Consider the following 19,493-nt stretch of genomic DNA (forward strand, 5'->3'; position numbering starts at 1 on the left):
GTCTCCCCTGTAATATTTTTCCTAGATGTGGGGTAGTATATATATATACATATGTAATACTAACCGGGCCGGCCAAAATATTTATACTACTTCGTTTTGGTATTTTAAATATGCTTTCGCATGGCTTTCTGTCCTATGCAATACTTATCAAATCAAAAGTACAATTTATTTCGCTGCAACCTTAACGAATTCCAAACAACGATAACACTGCATCCATGTATGTTTATATGTTCTGATCGATTGCGATCGCTTTTGTGTATAGAAAAACAAAACAATGTCTAGTTACGTTGAAATTTAGTAACGAGATGTCATATTAGTACATGTATCTACTGAACTCAGGAAGTTTTCATCAAATGAATTGAAACTAATTTCAGCCATTGACTACGACACGGAGACGACGTTTTACACACTGTCTGTGGAAGCGACAGACTCCACCACTACGGCTACTGCTACGGTTAAGATCACAGTCACTGGTACAAACGAGGACCCTCCAGCCTTCGCCACTAACCCGACAGTTTCCCTGGCTGAGAGCTCCAGTGTCAGTACCGCAGTAACGACCTACACAGCCACAGACACGGACGCCTCGCCGCACGATATCACTACGTACGCCATTACGGCAGGTAAAACAGTGTTACCTTAATTAACTTTATTTTGGATAGACATGATGTTATTCAAAGTTCGATGGAATGTAGAAGGTAGATGAATAGGGGTTCCTCGACGAGTGGTGATTGGTTATAGGGGTTCCTCAACGAGTGGTGATTGGGTATAGGGGTTCCTCAACGAGTGGGGATTGGTTATAGGGGTTCCTCCACGAGTGGTGATTGGTTATAGTGGTTCCTCAACGAGTGGTGATTGGTTATAGTGGTTCCTCAACGAGTGGTGATTGGTTATGGGGGTTCCTCAACGAGTGGTGATTGGTTATAGGGGTTCCTCAACAAGTGGTGATTAGTTATAGGGGTTCCTCAACGAGTGGTGATTGGTTACCATGCTTATCTAACTCGAATTGTTAAAAGACACTCGGTAAACGATTATCATGTTGATTTAACTCGTGTTGGTTAATTTTCGAATTGTATTGTCTTTTGGGGAATGTAAACTAACAAACGGGAGTTACATAAACATGTCAATCAGTCAGCACAAGTTTGGGGACCTTTTTCTTCCACAACATTCAGAGAGTATGTCTGAAAAACTTTTTTAGGGAAATCCGATCGGGCAATCACTTGCCATGAACTTTGAACTCATAATGAAAGATGACATAGCAAAACATTGTTTTTTAAGGCATATTTAGAATATTGACCAATAACATAACGTCCAGGTTATAATCTCCTAGTCTTGTTGGTAACCAAAATCTTCACAACTTCTTTATTTATTGTAAACAACATATTTGTCTTAAATCCGATTTTGCTTGAAACAATATTTATTTAGGAATAATTATCTTCACCAACAAAAGCAAAAATATGTATGACGTGACAGATATGTCATTTTCAACATGGGGTTGAAATTAAAAAGTTACATGTGTATCCTTTGATTTCGTTATGGTAATAAGCAAGACTTCTTATTGAGTCCACCTTTTACAGTTACGAACACGGGAAGTGCCTACTTCAATATTGATGCCACCTCTGGTAGTATAACATTAGCCAAAACCTTGGATTACGACACAACAACAAGTTACCAGATCACGGTCACTGCTACTGACGGAGGCGGCCTTGTGGTGAGCAGTACTTCTTCATTCAACATATTGATAATTGTTCATCAAATAACATCATATTCAAACCGATGTTTATTTTTTCTATGGAAGTTAGAAGGAAAAAATATCAAATAGCAACTGACGATGTCATTTGAAAGTTTCATAAATTTTAGCTTTTATGATATTAATGTCTGTACAGGGATCAGGAACAGTGACGTTATCTGTGACGGACGTCAACGACAACACTCCGGCGTGTCCGTCATCTTCCTACACGTTTACAGTGGTGGAGACAGCCTCGTCAGGAGTAAGTCTGTTATCTTTTAAACTAATATATTTACATTTCAAGCTTGATGTGACAATTTAAGATACCAAAGCATATTTTGCTATGGTTGCTTCCTCATTTTTTGTAAACCCTTTTATATATGCATGTCCACACAACCAAATTTTGGTTTCATTTTTGCCATCTTAGTCAATAGAAATGTTTTGGCTTTATAGAAATGCAAATAAGTTGAAACATCAGATATCAGGGAGAAACCCATTTTTATCATTTATGGAAAAAAAATATTAAATTTATTACGTCGGAATCAGTGGAATCCAGCTACATGCATTCTGTAGGTTCATGTACATACAATCACGTGAAATGAGTGTAACGTTATATGTATGACGTATGCTATGTATAAGTACTTACATACAAACATATAATTGGATATGTTATTAAATCGTCCTAAATTGAACCTTTGTCATTGGTTTTTATATTGTGCTGTTCCTTATTGTAGACAACAGTAACAACCCTGGTCTGTACGGATGGAGATTCCGACACTCTAGCCTACACGATTAGCTCCGGGAATGCTGACGCTTGTTTCAGTCTAGGAAGTGCCACTGGAGTATTGACAACGGCTTGTAGTAAGTACCGATTCACCTGTATGAAATGTTTAAAAATGTTTAATAATTATTTTTATCTAATAACACATCAGATGCATTAGTTATAAAATATAGCCTTATAATACAGATAATTAATATTGAATTCATTCACATTTGAAAATGAAATATGTAAGTACATTGAGCCGAGCAATACTTCCTTTCTAAAGCCCTGGATTACGACACCGGAAGTCAGTCGTACAGTCTTGCTGTTGAGGTCAGTGACGGGACTCTGTCCAGTACAGCTACCATAGACGTCGTTTTGTCTGCTGAAAACGACAACAATCCTTCATTTGCGTCTAACCCTACCGTCAGCCTCGCGGAGGGTACAAGTGTTGGAACAGCCGTCACGACGTACACGGCCCCAGATAGTGACCTATCACCTCACGATGTTGTCTCGTACGCCATTACAACAGGTATGAGAAACATCATATCAAAATAAGTTTAACAACTTGACGAAGGATTACCTCATAAAGTTGTCTCGTTAGTTTCCAAAATAATATTTATACTTTTAGAGCTTCAGCACACTTGTAGTTTACACTTGTTCTTTTTACACTGAATGTCTGTAAAAATCAGTGTTGGTTGTTAATATAAAGTTGTGTTATAATTCGAAGTTGTAGTTTTTGCTGTCCAGAAAGGCTTGTACGCACAACCTAGGATGCACTTTTCCAGACAGGTGTTGTGATAAAGTGTATCTATACCTCAGTGCATATTAAATGACATTCAATAAATAGTTGAACATGTCTTTTGCAGCCACCAATAGTGGAACCAGTGTATTCTCCATAGACTCGACGTCGGGTAGTATAACGCTATCCAGTGCTCTTGATTATGAAACTATCACCAGCTACGTCATCACAGTGGTGGCTACGGACGGGGGAGGCACAGCGGTATGGGTCACCGTTATTCTTTTATTGTGGAATTTTATATTATTTTATATTATAACATTAGTTTTAAACAGCACCTGTCAACACTATATACTTTTGAAATACTCCATTGCAATTTGCTTTTCCGAACATCCAGTGGTGATTTATCTGTTTTTATGCGAACATATTTATTCCATGCTTAGCATTTCGAAATACCTTGGTATATAAGTTCACTTCCATGAAATAATTTTATTCTATAACTTATGTTTTTTTAGTGATTATGTCTTTCCTTTTGTTCTGGTAATCTTTTTTGTTTTGTTTTCACTTTATTTCCTCCGGTTTGAATAGTATCTATTTGTATGAACAGTCAATAGAGTCTAACAACGAAACGAATGGAGAGCGTTTCACGATTGCATTTTAGCTCGCGTACATAATCCTGCATTCTTGCAGTTAAGTTGGCAGACAGACAATGCAGGATTTATATGCTCTTAGTATGTCATCAAATGTACTGTTCATGGAGGGGTGTTTGCTCTTCAGGTCACCGGCTCAGTTACAGTTTCCGTCACAGATGTGAACGATAACTCTCCAATATTTTCACCATCAGCATACAACGTAGAAATGGCCGAGAGCACATCGGCTGCAGCTACGGTAATGCCAAATAAATAAGGAATTATCTCATGTCTAAATGAAAACTAAAGATATATACATGTATCTATATATTGTTAGATGTTTAATTGGACGATAATGTTTGATCATCTGCCTTAAAATAGATCTCCAGGTAAGAATCGGAACATTTTGAATGCAAAGAAATAATTTTGAATAACTTTACTTATCAAACATATGAGAAATATATATAACTATAAATACTAAGTTGTTGTTATCCATTGGTGCTTTCGATTCTTTTTTATACGTCATGATCGTTCTTTGCGTTTAGGTTGTGTCAATGACATGCGCAGATGCCGACACCGCTGACACAGTAACTTATTCAATTGCCAGTGGAAACTCCGGTGGAAAGTTTGCTGTGTCAGCTGCAGGAGAGATAACACTTGCTTCAAGTAAGAACAATTTTTTGATTATCATACATTTCAAATAAACATGTATCCTTAATTTTCGGATTGATTGCATTTTTCAAATTTATTCTGATGTTTACTACTTTCACGGAAAGAATCAGACACATAGTTAAGATAGTTTATTCTTTAATGTAATAATTCCTACCTTCCAGCCATTGATTACGACACGGAGACGACGTTTTACACACTGTCTGTGGAAGCGACAGACTCCACCACTACGGCTACTGCTACGGTTAAGATCACAGTCACTGGTACAAACGAGGACACTCCAGCCTTCGCCACTAACCCGACAGTTTCCCTGGCTGAGAGCTCCAGTGTCAGTACCGCAGTAACGACCTACACAGCCACAGACACGGACGCCTCGCCGCACGATATCACTACGTACGCCATTACGGCAGGTGTGGAAGTCTTGTACATATTCATTTTATCCCAGATTTTAATGAGTTTTCATCGGGAAGGTTCTTAATTATTGCAATTACTTGTTTGACCATCAAGTTAAACGTCTTGATTTGCCGAAAAAATAAATTAATATGACAATAAATTTGATTCAGTTACAAACACGGGCAGTCCATATTTCTCGATTGATGGAAGTACCGGCAGTATCACTTTGGCGCAAGCTCTTGACTACGAAACCACAACGAGCTACCTGATCACGATCACCGCTACTGATGGAGGTGGTCTAGTGGTGAGGATCTTACTGAAATAGCTTGGTTTTCATTTAATTTTAAATGTTTAAGCTGAAACCTCTCCTCGGTCTCGGTGACAGCTTTCCCATAATGATATGATAAATTTAAACTCATTAGTATATATTTGTATAACTTTTTTGCTGTATGTCTTTGAGTATGAAGACGGTTAACATAACCCTTCTTTTTATATCATGTGTTTAAGTATGTAGGCGCTTAACATATGTGTACTTGTACCGTTTGAATATTTTCTTTGCTCATCTATATATGGTATGTGTCTGCATATGAAGTATCTAGTTCTTAAAACTTTACCAAACTACATATATACATGTACCGTCTTTGTTATAACCTCATGGACAGACAGTATCACAGGTTGATGGGCCTGTTCCCATATATACTAACAATACAGAATTTTTAGCGTCTAGGGCAACTTTTCCGCTTCAAAACACTTTTTGCAAACTATTAGAGAGCAGGGACGGGTGAACTACGGTGGGCTATACTAATGTAAACACTGCTCACACCAATTTCAGGGTACCGGGACAGTGACAGTATCCGTGACAGACGTCAACGACAACATTCCAGTATGTAGTCCCTCTGCATACAGTTCAACCGTATCGGAGTCATCTTCAACAGGAGACACGGTATGTTACACCAGAATGATCTAACAAGTCATAACCTATCGCCTTAGTTGGATACTTAAGTAAATTGATACACCCCTCACTACTCAATAAAAATAACAAATGTAGTTTTATTTGATCAGAGAGATGGCTTAAACGTTTTAAATCCACAGTTTAAAACAATTAATGTCATCATAATTTAGTATATACAAAAATTATCATTAAAATTGTCATAAAGTGCGAACTCTTTTGAAAAAGAAGTCCGCATCACAGCACATGCCTATAAGGTACCATGTATCTGCAAAACCGTTCTGTGTCTCCTGTACAGACGTAACAGGAAAAATCTTTGAAAAACATAATGATTGCATACAGAGATATGATTTAAGCCATTTTTTCCCTACGTTAGGTAACTACACTCTCCTGTAGTGACGGCGACACGGGTGACACCATCACATACTCCGTTGTCAGTGGAAACGTTGGTTCCGACTTCGCAATTTCTGCAGCTGGAGTAGTGACACTGGCAAATGGTATATCTTTGTAAAGAACATCTTAGTCACAGGGCGATTATGAAGAGTATAATAAAAACTACTAAAGAAAGGACAACAAACTCCATATATGTATATAATAGTCATTCATAGAGCGATCGTCTATCATTTATGCCGACACAAAACACTTAAATACCTTATCGAAATTTGGAAATGTCACTTTACTGTAGCGCTACCATTGAAATTGAGTTACATCTACATTCTTGTAATTGCCATCTTGAAATTTGATTGTGGTAACATTATAACTCTTAATCATTTATATTATATAGAATTACATGGTCACAAGAACTATGTACACAAATATGATGAAACAACGTGCTGAACCCTATCTGCATTTGTCTTTTAAGCACTCGACTATGACGCTGGCACTCAGGAATATACTCTACTGTTCGGTGTATCTGATGGTACCACCATTTCCACGGCTACTGTGGCAGTCACCGTAGGAGCTGCTAACGAAGCCACGCCCACATTTGCCTCAAATCCGTCGACGACGCTTGCGGAAGACACCGGAAGTGGTACAGCTTTGATGACGTACACAGCAGCAGACGCTGATGCCTCACCTCACAACATCGTCAACTATGACATCACTGCAGGTTGGTGAACGTCAGAAGACAATGAATAGTCGTTGGATCGTTTTCCAGTTCAATAAACAAAATTCGCAAGTGATCGTCATTGTTTTTATTCATTAACGCGAAAATTAATTTATTGGCGGTATTTGATTATGAAAACCTCTTTCTGGTCCTGTATTCTGCATCAACCCTGGGCGTTATTTTAGTATTTTAGCTGCAAATTACAACAGTATCCTACATACATAATTATATTACATGCGTAATTCACATAAATTAATGTTCCACTCAATGTATATTCCAAAGATACCTTGACGGAGATTATTATAAGCTAATTCCATGTAATAACCAAATTAAATCAAAATATGAAGTTGAGAAAAACTAATACAGTGTTTCTATACTAAATATTATTATACTTTTGATACATTTGTAAATACTAATAGTGTTATATCATTGATACACTTTTATATAATAAGTGATGAATATAAATATTGTTCGGAATTTCAGTGACGAATGGTGGCACTAACTATTTTGTAATTGATGAAACCTCCGGAAACATTCAATTGGCTCAGTCTCTTGACTACGAAAGTACCACCAGTTACCAACTGACTGTAGTCGCTACAGATGGAGGAGGCTCAACGGTAGGTCGACCTTCTCTTCAAAATTCTAAATAATAGTACTTTATTTGAAATATTTCATAAGACGTTTGCAGCTGTGTTCAGGTTTTTATATGTACCAAAGGTCTAATATATTTGAAATATTTTTACTAAATAAAGATTATATTTTACCTAAGATATGTTTTTTATATAATATCTCGATTTACAATCTATGCATATGATGAATGTGACGAAGATCATAATCATTATAATTTGTGTACGCTTTTTCTAATATTGTTTAACTAAACCTAACTTAAGGATCCCTTTACCACTGCTAAAGCTGTAACTATGCATTGAAATTGTTTTCCGGCAAGATAAAATATTTCTGAAAAGGAAACCAAACCTTACAAAACGTTTATAGAAAAAAAATGATATTGAATTTAAAAAATTACGGTGCAACGATTCGAAAAATTACTTCGATCATTTACTGTCAAGCATTTGCACGCTCTATGGTTTTGTATTGTCGCTTTAACCTAATAAGCTACATGACCTACGCTAGTACCATAGACAGGTCGCGCTACAGTTACATCTCAAAGGAAAAGGAAAATTGTTCTATGTTCGAAAAAACTGGTGGAATTATAATTATCTGGTGCTTTGCACGAAAGGGACAGGGAACCTCAACGTATAAATGATATTACACGGTTATTTAACTAAATGTGGAGTGTATTGATTACGAACAGGGCACAGGAACTGTAACAGTAGCTGTAACTGACGTGAACGACAACACGCCTATATGCACTCCATTTGCTCATGTCCTTACCGTCCTCGAAAGTACAGGTATGTTCATTATAGGATTTGTCGTGATATTGTTGCTCCTTTAGTTTGACTTTCTTAATCTCTATGTTGGTATGCAATGAGGATAGGTGTTCCATCGTGGTGACAAATACTTGCTTTCTTTATAAACTATGTTACATTAACTCGCCCTTCTGATTAATTGATAACACTGCAGTATGTATTTGCTACAGCTACTAGTACGGCAGTGATATCAGACCTGTCCTGCTCTGATGGAGATGCTGGAACCACATTGACGTACACTATGACACAGAATCCGGACAATAAATTCGGCGTGACCGTTTCCGGATCTACAGCCTCCCTTGTTGTCAGTGGTAATGTAACAGTATTTACTCTTACACTGAAGAATAATTTAGGTCAAATGTTACACTTCATCAGTTATAATCGCCGAGAAGGGTTCCACACAGAGTCTACTTTTTGGATGCTGTGTACAGCATTCATAGCCTGGGCAAATCAAAACCAAACAACAGACTTTCTTCTTCCGCGGAAGATTTTTAAATGCTGTGTTGATTATTTCATGGTATGATTAATGCTATAAAATGATGAAATACATATGAAAACGATCAATAAATCAAAGATTTTTTTTAAATTCAACGAAAAGTTGAGTTTTTTCAGTGAGCATCATAAACTATATCAATCTCAGATTACTACGCTTTTTGGACCGAATATTTTTTACACACAAAAAAACAAACAACACTTTATCTCCTTCCGCGAAAGATCTTTAGATAATGTGTTCATTATTTCATGATATGATCAATGCTATAATATGGTAAAATATATCTATATAAGACAAAAAAATCAAAGAAAATATGTAAAGATCTTTAACAGTGGCATTTTTAATCAATGAAAGTTCCGAACTATATTTGGTTCAAATTACTACGCCTCGTATATATTCCAATACACTAAAGTGTGTGTGTGAGAGTTTTCTCCCCTAGTCCATAATTGTGTAGTTTCATTCTCGCGACTTGTTGAACGACTGTTTGATAACTGTCCTTTATAAAGGCTTCGTGTTTTCTTTGTCCCAATGGAAAGTATCCAAGTGAAAGAGAATGTTGACTTATACTAAAGTAGCCGTAAGCAGCTGTGCCTAACGAGTTTATAGATAGCTTCCCAATGCGACAGCAACTGTGGCTAACGCGTTTGTAGATAGCTTCCCAATACAGTCTCTAGGTAATGGCCCGATTAGTATAATACAAGTGCTTCGTGAATATAGCATATTGAACATCAAACATTAAAACCGTATATACATATATATAGAGAAGGAGAGATACACAAGGGACTTGCATAAGTCCGCGATTACACGCACTGGAAAAAGACCATTGTCTGCACTGTAGCAGCTTCATTCCTTGAAGGATTTCCATCGATTTGAAACACTAATTAAGGACCATAATATCAGACAAGTTTCAATTTCAGGGCTGTTGGGTCAAGGTCATCGTTACTTATATTTATACTGCTAATGGTAGCCAGTAAGGGACATATATTGTTTTAGCAATACTCTGCTTGTTATATATATTTTTATTGAAAATTATGATTAATGGTGGGCTATTATGACCCTTACTAAACAACATGTTCTTTATTATTTACTGCCATTCTGTACTGATATATCACCTCCTTTATTCCATTATTTGAATCCTTCATACAAAGCATCCCTGGGTGCCCTCGGCACTTTGATTAACCTTGAGTAGCATCCCTTTTAAATAGAAGATGAAGCATTCAAAAGCAGTTTCTTTCTGGATTTACATAAATTGTAACTTTCCCTGTCAAGTTTTGCATACGCTTTGTGGTCCATAAATGAGACATTCAATTGACGCTGTGCGTTTTTATTTCCTGCATGGCAGCATCGGCAAAGTGTAAGCTTTATGTATATAAAGGTTCTGAGCCTGACCCTGGCAATCTGTCTGCTTATTTAATTTCTGGGTTTTTTTAGCTATCAAATTTCGAACGACTGTAATACTGTGGTTCCATGTCAACCACGAAAAACACGAATGTTTTAACACAGCGAACATTTCATGTTATACCGTAGTGACAGTGGTAAAATACAGTTTAACTTGTTGGTAAATTTTACGTTAAGTGAAATTATACATTATACGAAACGCACCATCTGTTGAATTTGATTCATTAAATTTATTGCAGCTGCCCTTGACTACGAGACAACCACATTTTATAACTTACAAGTGACGGTTAAAGATGGCGGTTCTCCGGAACTCACAGCTACAGTGACTATAGACGTCAACGTTGGGGCTGTGGACGAGGGGTCGCCTGTGTTCACAAGTTCTGGTATTGTATTTAAATATAAACTCAAATTTTATAAGCAAATTTTATATTCATTATGCGTATGTAGGAAAATCTCAAAGACAAAAATTAATAAAAATCTGCTTTCCAATATAGTTCTGAATGCAAGCATTTTATAACATATTAGATGCAGCTATAGAATGATACGTGTGCAATCGATAAGTCCATTTAAAAATGGAAGTGCAAACTGATGTGTAAGCTATGGTAAACACCAACAAGTAAACCGTCAGCTTTAATTTAGTAACTACTACATTCATAAATTATTTTCATGCAGGAACGTATGCTTTGTCTGCTGGGGAAGATACGGCTGTAGGATCTACATTAGTGACCGTTACGGCTACAGATTCAGTAGATACCGGGGATTCCATTTCTTATGCATTCGTTGCTACGTACTCCATGTTTGAGTTGGACACGAACGCGGGAACTATATTACTCGTCACGAGTATGGACTACGAGACGGCAACCAATCATCAACTCCTCGTGACCGCATATGACGGTACAACTTATGTCACTGCCACCGTTACTATTACTGTGAATGACGTCAATGAAGTTGCTGTGTTTGGATCATCGACATATACGTATGTATATAAACTAAAAAAAAAATGTACATATTTAATTTCTATTTAAATGATTTTTTTTATTTTCATAAACAACGTTTATCATATAAATCAGAAAATAATTGCGGTAATTCTTATTTAGGCCGACGTTTGCCGAGAACCAAGCTGCAGGGACCACGTTGGTACAAGTAGCGGCGACTGATGGTGATGCTAGCACGTTTGGGACTATCGCTTACTCGATATCCTCGGGCGATGGGGCATCCTACTTCACCATAGACTCTTCCACGGGGGCCATTACCGCCACGGTCGTAATAGACTTCGAAGTTAATCAGTACTTTTCGCTGATAGTGCAGGCAGTAGACGGAGTTCCAGCTTTAACAGCCCAATGCCTTGTCCAGATCACCATGTCAGACGAAAACGATAATACACCAACTTTTACCCCGACAACGTACTCCGTCACTTTATCTGAGGACTCTGTAGTCACTACAACCGTGACCACGGTTTCTGCAACTGATGCTGATTCTGTAAGCAACAATAATAACGTGTTTGAGTACAGCACTACATCATCCGTACCGTTTACGGTCGGCACAACAACGGGTATCATAACGACAAATGCAATCCTGGACAGGGAAACGACTGCCAGGTAAGTTAATATGCCATACATGTTTATCTCCGTTTGACTGTATGGATAACAACAGAATACCTTTCCTTAAGCATTAACTCTATAATGTATCATAAAAAAAAAGTATGATCAGTTTCTTAAATTAGTTTCATCTTCAAAAACCATGCATATGATTTATTATTACAGTTACGAGATGGTGATCCTTGCCACTGACAAAGGCGCCACTCCTCTCACCGGTACATCTACTATAACCATCTCCCTGATAGACGTGAACGACAACGACCCCAGTATATCTGGTACTTATGACACCACTATAGACGAGGACACCGCCGTCAACACCGTCGTCTTCTCAATCACTGCCACTGATCTGGACTATGAAGAAAATAGTCAGTTAAGCTACACCATTAATTCTGGAAACACTAACACAGACTTCAAGATAGAGGTGGGGACAGGCATACTACAAACCGTTAATGCCCTTGATAGGGAAACAACAGCGTCATACATATTAGAGGTATATGTTGTAGACAATGGAGCGACTCCAAGAACAGCCAGTGTAACATGCACAGTGACTATCGGTGACCTTAACGATAATACACCAGCATGGACAGCTGCACCTTACACATTTACAGTGGACGAAAATGTCGCTACGAGCACAAGTGTTGGCACTATAGCAGCTACGGATGCAGACACAGGGGTTAACTCGGCAATAAGTTACAATATCATAGGCTACTGGTCAGGTGGATCGAACCCTGTAACAATTGACACGTCAACAGGCGTGATAACAACAAGTGCGAGCCTCGACCGAGAGAGTGTTGACACGTACGTGATATGGTGCCGTGTCCAGGATTCGGGAACACCTGTTCTATCGTCGGACACGAATGTTACCATAACAATAAACGATCTGAATGATAACGACCCAGCATTTGCTAGTACAACTTACTCGGCAACCGTGACAGAAAATACTGCTGTTGTCACATCGATAACAACAATGTCGGCTACTGATGCAGACACAGGTGTCAATGCAGTCATTTTGTATTCCTTTGACACCTCTTCAACAGCCGGTGCTAGAGCAGATCTGTATTTGACCATCGGTTCGTCTACAGGTCTTGTGGAAGTGAAATCCTCGATTGATCGGGAAGTAGATGCGACATTTACTGTAGTTGTTCTTGCTGTGGATACGGGCACCACACCTAGAACCGGATCCACAACTCTTACGGTAACAGTGGGAGACGAGAACGACAATTCCCCGATATTTTCTCCCACTTACTACAACGGGGAGGTACCGTATACAGGTTCTTGTAATCCCACCATCGTAACACTGACAGCTTCGGACGCGGACGAAGGTGCAAACGCACAATTGTATTATTACTTCACAACCACCAACAGTGACTTTACCATGGATTCCAGCACTGGTATGCACTCAATGTATCATTAAAATTAAACAAATTACAGTAACGAGTTATGGCAATATAATCAGGAATACAGATAAAACCAATTATTAAAGAAATGGATAAAACATATTTCAAGATTATCAATAGTTCCAAGCAACTCTAGCTCAAAGGAATTATGTTTTCTACTGATTATCCAGATGGCATTCGCTTCAATTATATGATGACGCCATATACTCTATATATAATATTTAAAATATATCATAATATATCATTGAATATTATAGTATATCAATTAGCTGTTTGACGGTTTACAATAACATTCATATCATTTTTCAACAGTTTTATTGCTTAAAAGATACCAAAAAGTTCTTGACGTTTCTTTCATTTTATCAACAGGGGCAGTAACTCGATCGTCAACGCTATCCAGTGGGAAGCTTTATACGGCATACGCGTATTCACACGACGGAGGGACTCCACAGTTAACAACTAGCACCAGCGCTACGATAAGGATCGATGCTTATACCCCGTCCCTTGTTGTCATTTCGTACTACTTAGGGGTTAATAAAACCTACTATGAGTCGGTAGAAAGTACTTTCATTAGTCAGTTGGATGCGGTGTACCAGGTGACCTATTCATCAGCCTCAGTAAAGCGATGGTGTATCGTCGAATCATCAGGGAGGTAAAGCATTATTATGTTAGCTAGGGCCTTTCTTGCGTATCCGGTTCAACCGGTTTGTCTGTTTTTAAATGTAACATTTTCGGGTATAAATCCTGGCGAGCCAGCAAATGTTGATGCAAGCCTTGTAAGGCTTTGTCAAGGCTCTCTTGAAATTAAAGCTGCATCAGATTACTAGGTCCGATCTTATTTCATAAACAAACAACTCTGGTCCAACCGGTTCAACTGTTTGGATCGCGATAAACGAATGCAGCCTAGCAGTCCAATAGAATAAGTGTGCGTATGCTAGAAATGAAATTTAAGCAGCCATCATCAAAACTTCCATTATGAAGATATTATTAAATTTGATACATAGAATTATAACATTTATTGTTGTCATATCACAATTTAAACATAATGATACATTCTACTCAAGAAAAATATCGTACTTATCAATTATCAATTTCAGTGCGATTATTGTGCACATGTACGTGCTACAAGACAATACAACAGATTCTATTGGTAACATTGGCGCAGAGAAAGTTTTCCTGAGTGCATCGTCAGCCCAGGGATTTGTAGCATCGGATACCGCGGGTACCCCATCCTCCAGTGTAATAGGTACGGTAAAGGTTTGATTGCATTTCTTTTTCTTTTTTTGAAAAGCACCATTCAATTCAAATGGTACATGGTTCTATCTTAGCAACGTCATTTCTTCGTATTTTCTTTTTAGTAGTTCTTCGCAATCGGTATTATTTAGCATTTCATTCGTCGTGTAAAAGACTACTAGATAAAGACAAAAATAAACCATACGTTTAGGAATCATCCTTGTTACTATCGCATCAGTTAATTAAGTAGCAGATAAATGGATGATTTATCTAGATTGCCTGTACATACAATTAAAGTTTACGAGAAATTCTTTAGGGACGTCGTGGGACCCCTTCGCTATACAGAAGATAACACTTTACGAGACGAGCACGGCTGATACTAGCACACCTTGGATACAGACGGCTACTGGAATTGCTGTGACCACGATTTGTGTTCTCATTGGAGTGGCATGCATCGCCATGACTACGATTATGATTATCAAATACCTCAGGGCAAGAAAGTAAATACATATACTATAATTATAGTTATTGAACCGTACCCTTAGTTCCTGTGTATATTTCGCAGGATACCCTTAACGTACATATTAAGCGGTATCTTTATTTTATTGCCTTTTAATCATTAAATATTGCTGTAAAAAATGAATGTACCAGTTGCATTTCTTGTATATTCTGCTCTTTTGCAACTTTTTTATGCGCCAATTTATAAATGCAGTAATATAATCGCTAAATTCGATAATGCATTAAAATTTGGGTGCGCTGAAACAAGTACGTTTACAGTATACGGTTTGTTTACAACTGAAAATGACATTTTTTCTGGTGAAACTTTTCCGTTTTATCCTTTACCATGAATGCAGATAATATGTTAAATATGATTTTGAAATCCAGATGTATGCAAATTTAAGATATATTATGCATATTAAAAATACGCGAATAACTATGTCAGAAACATACATAATTTAATTTGTGCTTCATCTAGATGTTGCGTTAGCATAGGTACTTAAAGGTATCTAACAAGGAACCTTAGGAATGAGTTAGGTGTGTTTGTTATTTCATTAATGAAAATAATATTAGGTAATTTTATCATCAATATTTATGAAAAAAAATGGTAAATGGTTTACAATGTACGTAATTATTTGATAATTGTGACTGTAAATGAAAACAACGCCAAATTAATTATATGCTTCACTTAATCGTCCTTAATAATGACTTAAATCAACAAATTTTCTGAAATTGTCAGAACCGCTGCAAAAGCAGCCGAACCAAGGGCGGAAGTGACAGAAACAAGCAACAACAATACCAAAAGCTGGTCCGAGAAGCCACGCCCTCCTCCATATTCACGTAAGTATAAATGTAAACGTACCCTCAAGAGGATATCACACCAATAACGCGCGTTATGTTTTGTTTGCCTGCAAAAATTTGTTACTTATACAGCCTGTAAATGCCATACCAACACAAATCAATACTTATATTTATAATTTTTGAGTATTTTTATGTCATAGAAATCATATATGTGTTATAAAATTCAGCGTTTAGTTCAAATAAGTGTATGAATCGCGTATTCTTCTTCAATGAATAGAACAGCCATCTTTCATCGAAGGTCTGTGCTGTCTAACATATTAACTTTGACGTCATACTAATGATGACGTCAACACATGGGCCATGGCATTTGGAGTGTATATGAATGCCATCCTAACTTAGTTGGGGTAACTAGTGCTAGTACCATAGAATTGTTAATATTTTACCAAAATTATCTTTTTACTTTCCTGTTATTAATGTTTGAAACAAAATTACCATCTAATCAATATGTGTACTGTTAAAATTCACAGTTATTATCTCTTTGCCATCACTTATTTATTAAATTACGATATTTTAGATATATAACACATCTACTGAAAACATTAAAAGTATCAATGATATGAATTTTAGTATAATCGGACTTCAATAAGAAATCTGAATGTTCTATTTCTGATTTTTAATAAGAACTAAAGGTATAGCCCTGATAGTACATGTTGTAAATTTCACACCAAATACTGCTACACTTCACCATGTGATCGTGACATCGCAGTCTATAGTGTTGTTATTAACACACCAAATACGGCTACACTTAACCATGTGATCGTGACATCGCAATCAATGGTGTTGTTATTAACACACCAAATACTGCTACACTTCACCATGTGATCGTGACATCGCAGTCTATAGTGTTGTTATTAACACACCAAATACGGCTACACTTAACCATGTGATCGTGACATCGCAATCAATGGTGTTGTTATTAACACAGTGAATACTGCTACACTTCACCATGTGATCGTGACATCGCAATCAATAGTGTTGTTATTAACACACCAAATCCTGCTACACTTCACCATGTGATCGTGACATCGCAATCAATGGTGTTGTTATTAACACAGTTAATACTGCTACACTTCACCATGTGATCGTTACATCGCAATCTATAGTGTTGTTTTTAACACACCAAATACTGCTACACTTCACTATGTGATCGTGACATCGCAATCTATAGTGTTGTTATCAACACACCAAATACTGCTACACTTCTCCATGTGGTCGTGACATCACAATCAATTGTGTTGTTATTAACACAGTGAATACTGCTACACTTCACCCTGTGATCGTGACATCGCGATCTATAGAGTTGTTTTTAACACAGTGAATACTGCTACACTTCACCCTGTGATCGTGACATCGCAATCTATAGTGTTGTGTTTAACACAGTGAATACTGCTACACTTCACCCTGTGATCGTGACATCGCGATCTATAGAGTTGTTTTTAACACAGTGAATACTGCTACACTTCACCATGCGATCGTGACATCGCAATCTATAGTGTTGTTTTTAACACAGTGAATACTGCTACACTTCACCCTGTGATCGTGACATCGCAATCTATAGTGTTGTTTTTAACACACCAAATACTGCTACACTTCACCATGTGATGGTGACATCGCAATCTATAGTGTTGTTATTGACACAGTGAATACTGCTACACTTCACCATGCGATCGTGACATCGCAATCTATAGTGTTGTTATCAACACACCAAATACTGCTACACTTTACCATGTGATCGTGACATCGCAATCTATAGTGATGTTTTTAACACAGTGAATACTGCTACACTTCACCCTGTGATCGTGACATCGCGATCTATAGAGTTGTTTTTAACACAGTGAATACTGCTACACTTCACCATGCGATCGTGACATCGCAATCTATAGTGTTGTGTTTAACACAGTGAATACTGCTACACTTCACCCTGTGATCGTGACATCGCGATCTATAGAGTTGTTTTTAACACAGTGAATACTGCTACACTTCACCATGTGATCGCGACATCGCAATCAATAGTGTTGTTATTAACACACCAAATACTGCTACTCTTCACCATGTGATCGTGACATCGCAATCTATAATGTTGTTATTAACACAGTGAATACTGCTATCTGATTCATCAGTTTACCCAGAAAAGGGCCACTAGAAAAAATATTAGTATTTCAATATTTACCATAAACCTAATAGTATACACGATCACTGATTATATTTCACACCAAATACTGCTACACTTCACCATGTGATCGGGACATCGCAATCTATAGTGTTGTTATCAACACACCAAATACTGCTACACTTCTCCATGTGGTCGTGACATCACAATCAATTGTGTTGTTATTAACACAGTGAATACTGCTACACTTCACCCTGTGATCGTGACATCGCAATCTATAGTGTTGTTATTAACACAGTGAATACTGCTATCTGATTCATCAGTTTACCCAGAAAAGGGCCACTAGAAAAAATATTAGTATTTCATTATTTACCATAAACCTAATAGTATACACGATCACTGATTATTACATTTAAGGTGCAGGACGGCGGGAGCAAGCAAAAGCAGCTGCAGCAGCCGTAAGTGAATGGGTTTTAATTACTTCCCTAAATGTTTCTTAATACCTTAATGGTAACAGGCCTGTGTACAGTGTATACTAATGTTATTACTACGACAAAGTATAATATATATATATATATTATTTAAAAACAATAGAGTACGGTAAAAGTTGGATTATAATTACACGATCGTTAATCATTAACCAATAACTATATTTTGTTTGTTACGCGACATATCAGAAAACGGGAGCGATGTGAAGATATAATTTTAATTAGATTGCAAGCATGAGTAAATAAAATAAGTTGCAAATTCGTAAATAAATATGGTTGCCCACTTAAATGGTTCAGCAGGAAAAAAAGGGGCAGGCTATCATGAAATAGGGTTTCGTTTTTGTATCACTTGGTCCCTTCATAGACAATGAGGAGGTGAACTTTTGAAAAAAGACAATATATGGTATTTATTGTCCAGTTCGATATGACCAACATCATACCATTTTACTTCAGTCCTATCGTTATCTCATGGGATAATTTGCATATAGCAAGGCGCTTCATTTTCTGCCTTTTCATTTTTCATTATTTTAATAGAATTTGATAAGTTACATATAAATGTTTTGAAAATCGGACCTTTTAGATTTCTATAATCATCTTAATAAAATACCGTATTTTGCCCCCTTTTTTAACTTCACTCCATCTACTTATTGTTAAAAAAACCCAAAAAAAACCCATTCCATTATGACCTAATATTAGACTTTATTTCAGCAAAAACAATCATCAATTTTATCGGTTATGGCCAGTTGAACATCTAAGAGGACATCACTTATTTGAATATGTAAATGCATATACTACGTGTTTATTGTTGTGTTTATGTTATAGTCGGCTCTGACAAGCAAAAATCCAAACAAGTCTGCATTTGTCAGTGAACCAGGCGGAGACATAAATTCCTGGCAGAAAAACAACGATTTTATTGTTACTAATCGAGAGTTTGATGGTCGTGCTGTTGATCAAGGTAAGCGACTGTGAAATAAACAAGAATTGTATGTTATAAATATTTTTTTCTAAGCATTTATTGAA

General features: G+C 37.1%; 1 protein-coding gene across 6 annotated transcripts in view; it reads left to right on the forward strand.

Annotated features, from left to right (window-relative positions):
* LOC110462255 (cadherin-23-like) overlaps positions 1-19,493 on the forward strand; it is a 71,176-nt gene that overhangs the window by 48,144 nt on the left and 3,539 nt on the right. For 5 of the 6 annotated variants that reach the window (XM_021516147.1, XM_021516146.1, XM_021516152.1 and 2 more), the window contains 26 exons: positions 375-620; positions 1,575-1,708; positions 1,884-1,988; positions 2,461-2,587; positions 2,773-3,018; positions 3,356-3,489; positions 4,003-4,113; positions 4,400-4,520; positions 4,688-4,933; positions 5,087-5,220; positions 5,749-5,859; positions 6,242-6,362; positions 6,728-6,973; positions 7,454-7,587; positions 8,283-8,379; positions 8,568-8,708; positions 10,528-10,671; positions 10,961-11,264; positions 11,386-11,886; positions 12,052-13,277; positions 13,653-13,935; positions 14,381-14,529; positions 14,833-15,016; positions 15,754-15,854; positions 18,403-18,443; positions 19,296-19,428. In XM_021516147.1, coding sequence (XP_021371822.1) covers positions 375-620; positions 1,575-1,708; positions 1,884-1,988; positions 2,461-2,587; positions 2,773-3,018; positions 3,356-3,489; positions 4,003-4,113; positions 4,400-4,520; positions 4,688-4,933; positions 5,087-5,220; positions 5,749-5,859; positions 6,242-6,362; positions 6,728-6,973; positions 7,454-7,587; positions 8,283-8,379; positions 8,568-8,708; positions 10,528-10,671; positions 10,961-11,264; positions 11,386-11,886; positions 12,052-13,277; positions 13,653-13,935; positions 14,381-14,529; positions 14,833-15,016; positions 15,754-15,854; positions 18,403-18,443; positions 19,296-19,428 — 5,520 coding nt within the window. The remainder of the gene's footprint in view (positions 1-374; positions 621-1,574; positions 1,709-1,883; positions 1,989-2,460; positions 2,588-2,772; positions 3,019-3,355; positions 3,490-4,002; positions 4,114-4,399; positions 4,521-4,687; positions 4,934-5,086; positions 5,221-5,748; positions 5,860-6,241; positions 6,363-6,727; positions 6,974-7,453; positions 7,588-8,282; positions 8,380-8,567; positions 8,709-10,527; positions 10,672-10,960; positions 11,265-11,385; positions 11,887-12,051; positions 13,278-13,652; positions 13,936-14,380; positions 14,530-14,832; positions 15,017-15,753; positions 15,855-18,402; positions 18,444-19,295; positions 19,429-19,493) is intronic. The other variant, XM_021516151.1, reaches the window with a different exon arrangement.

Source organism: Mizuhopecten yessoensis, unplaced genomic scaffold (genome assembly GCF_002113885.1).
Source record: "Mizuhopecten yessoensis strain PY_sf001 unplaced genomic scaffold, ASM211388v2 scaffold10765, whole genome shotgun sequence".
NCBI classification, from domain to species: Eukaryota; Metazoa; Mollusca; class Bivalvia; order Pectinida; family Pectinidae; genus Mizuhopecten; species Mizuhopecten yessoensis.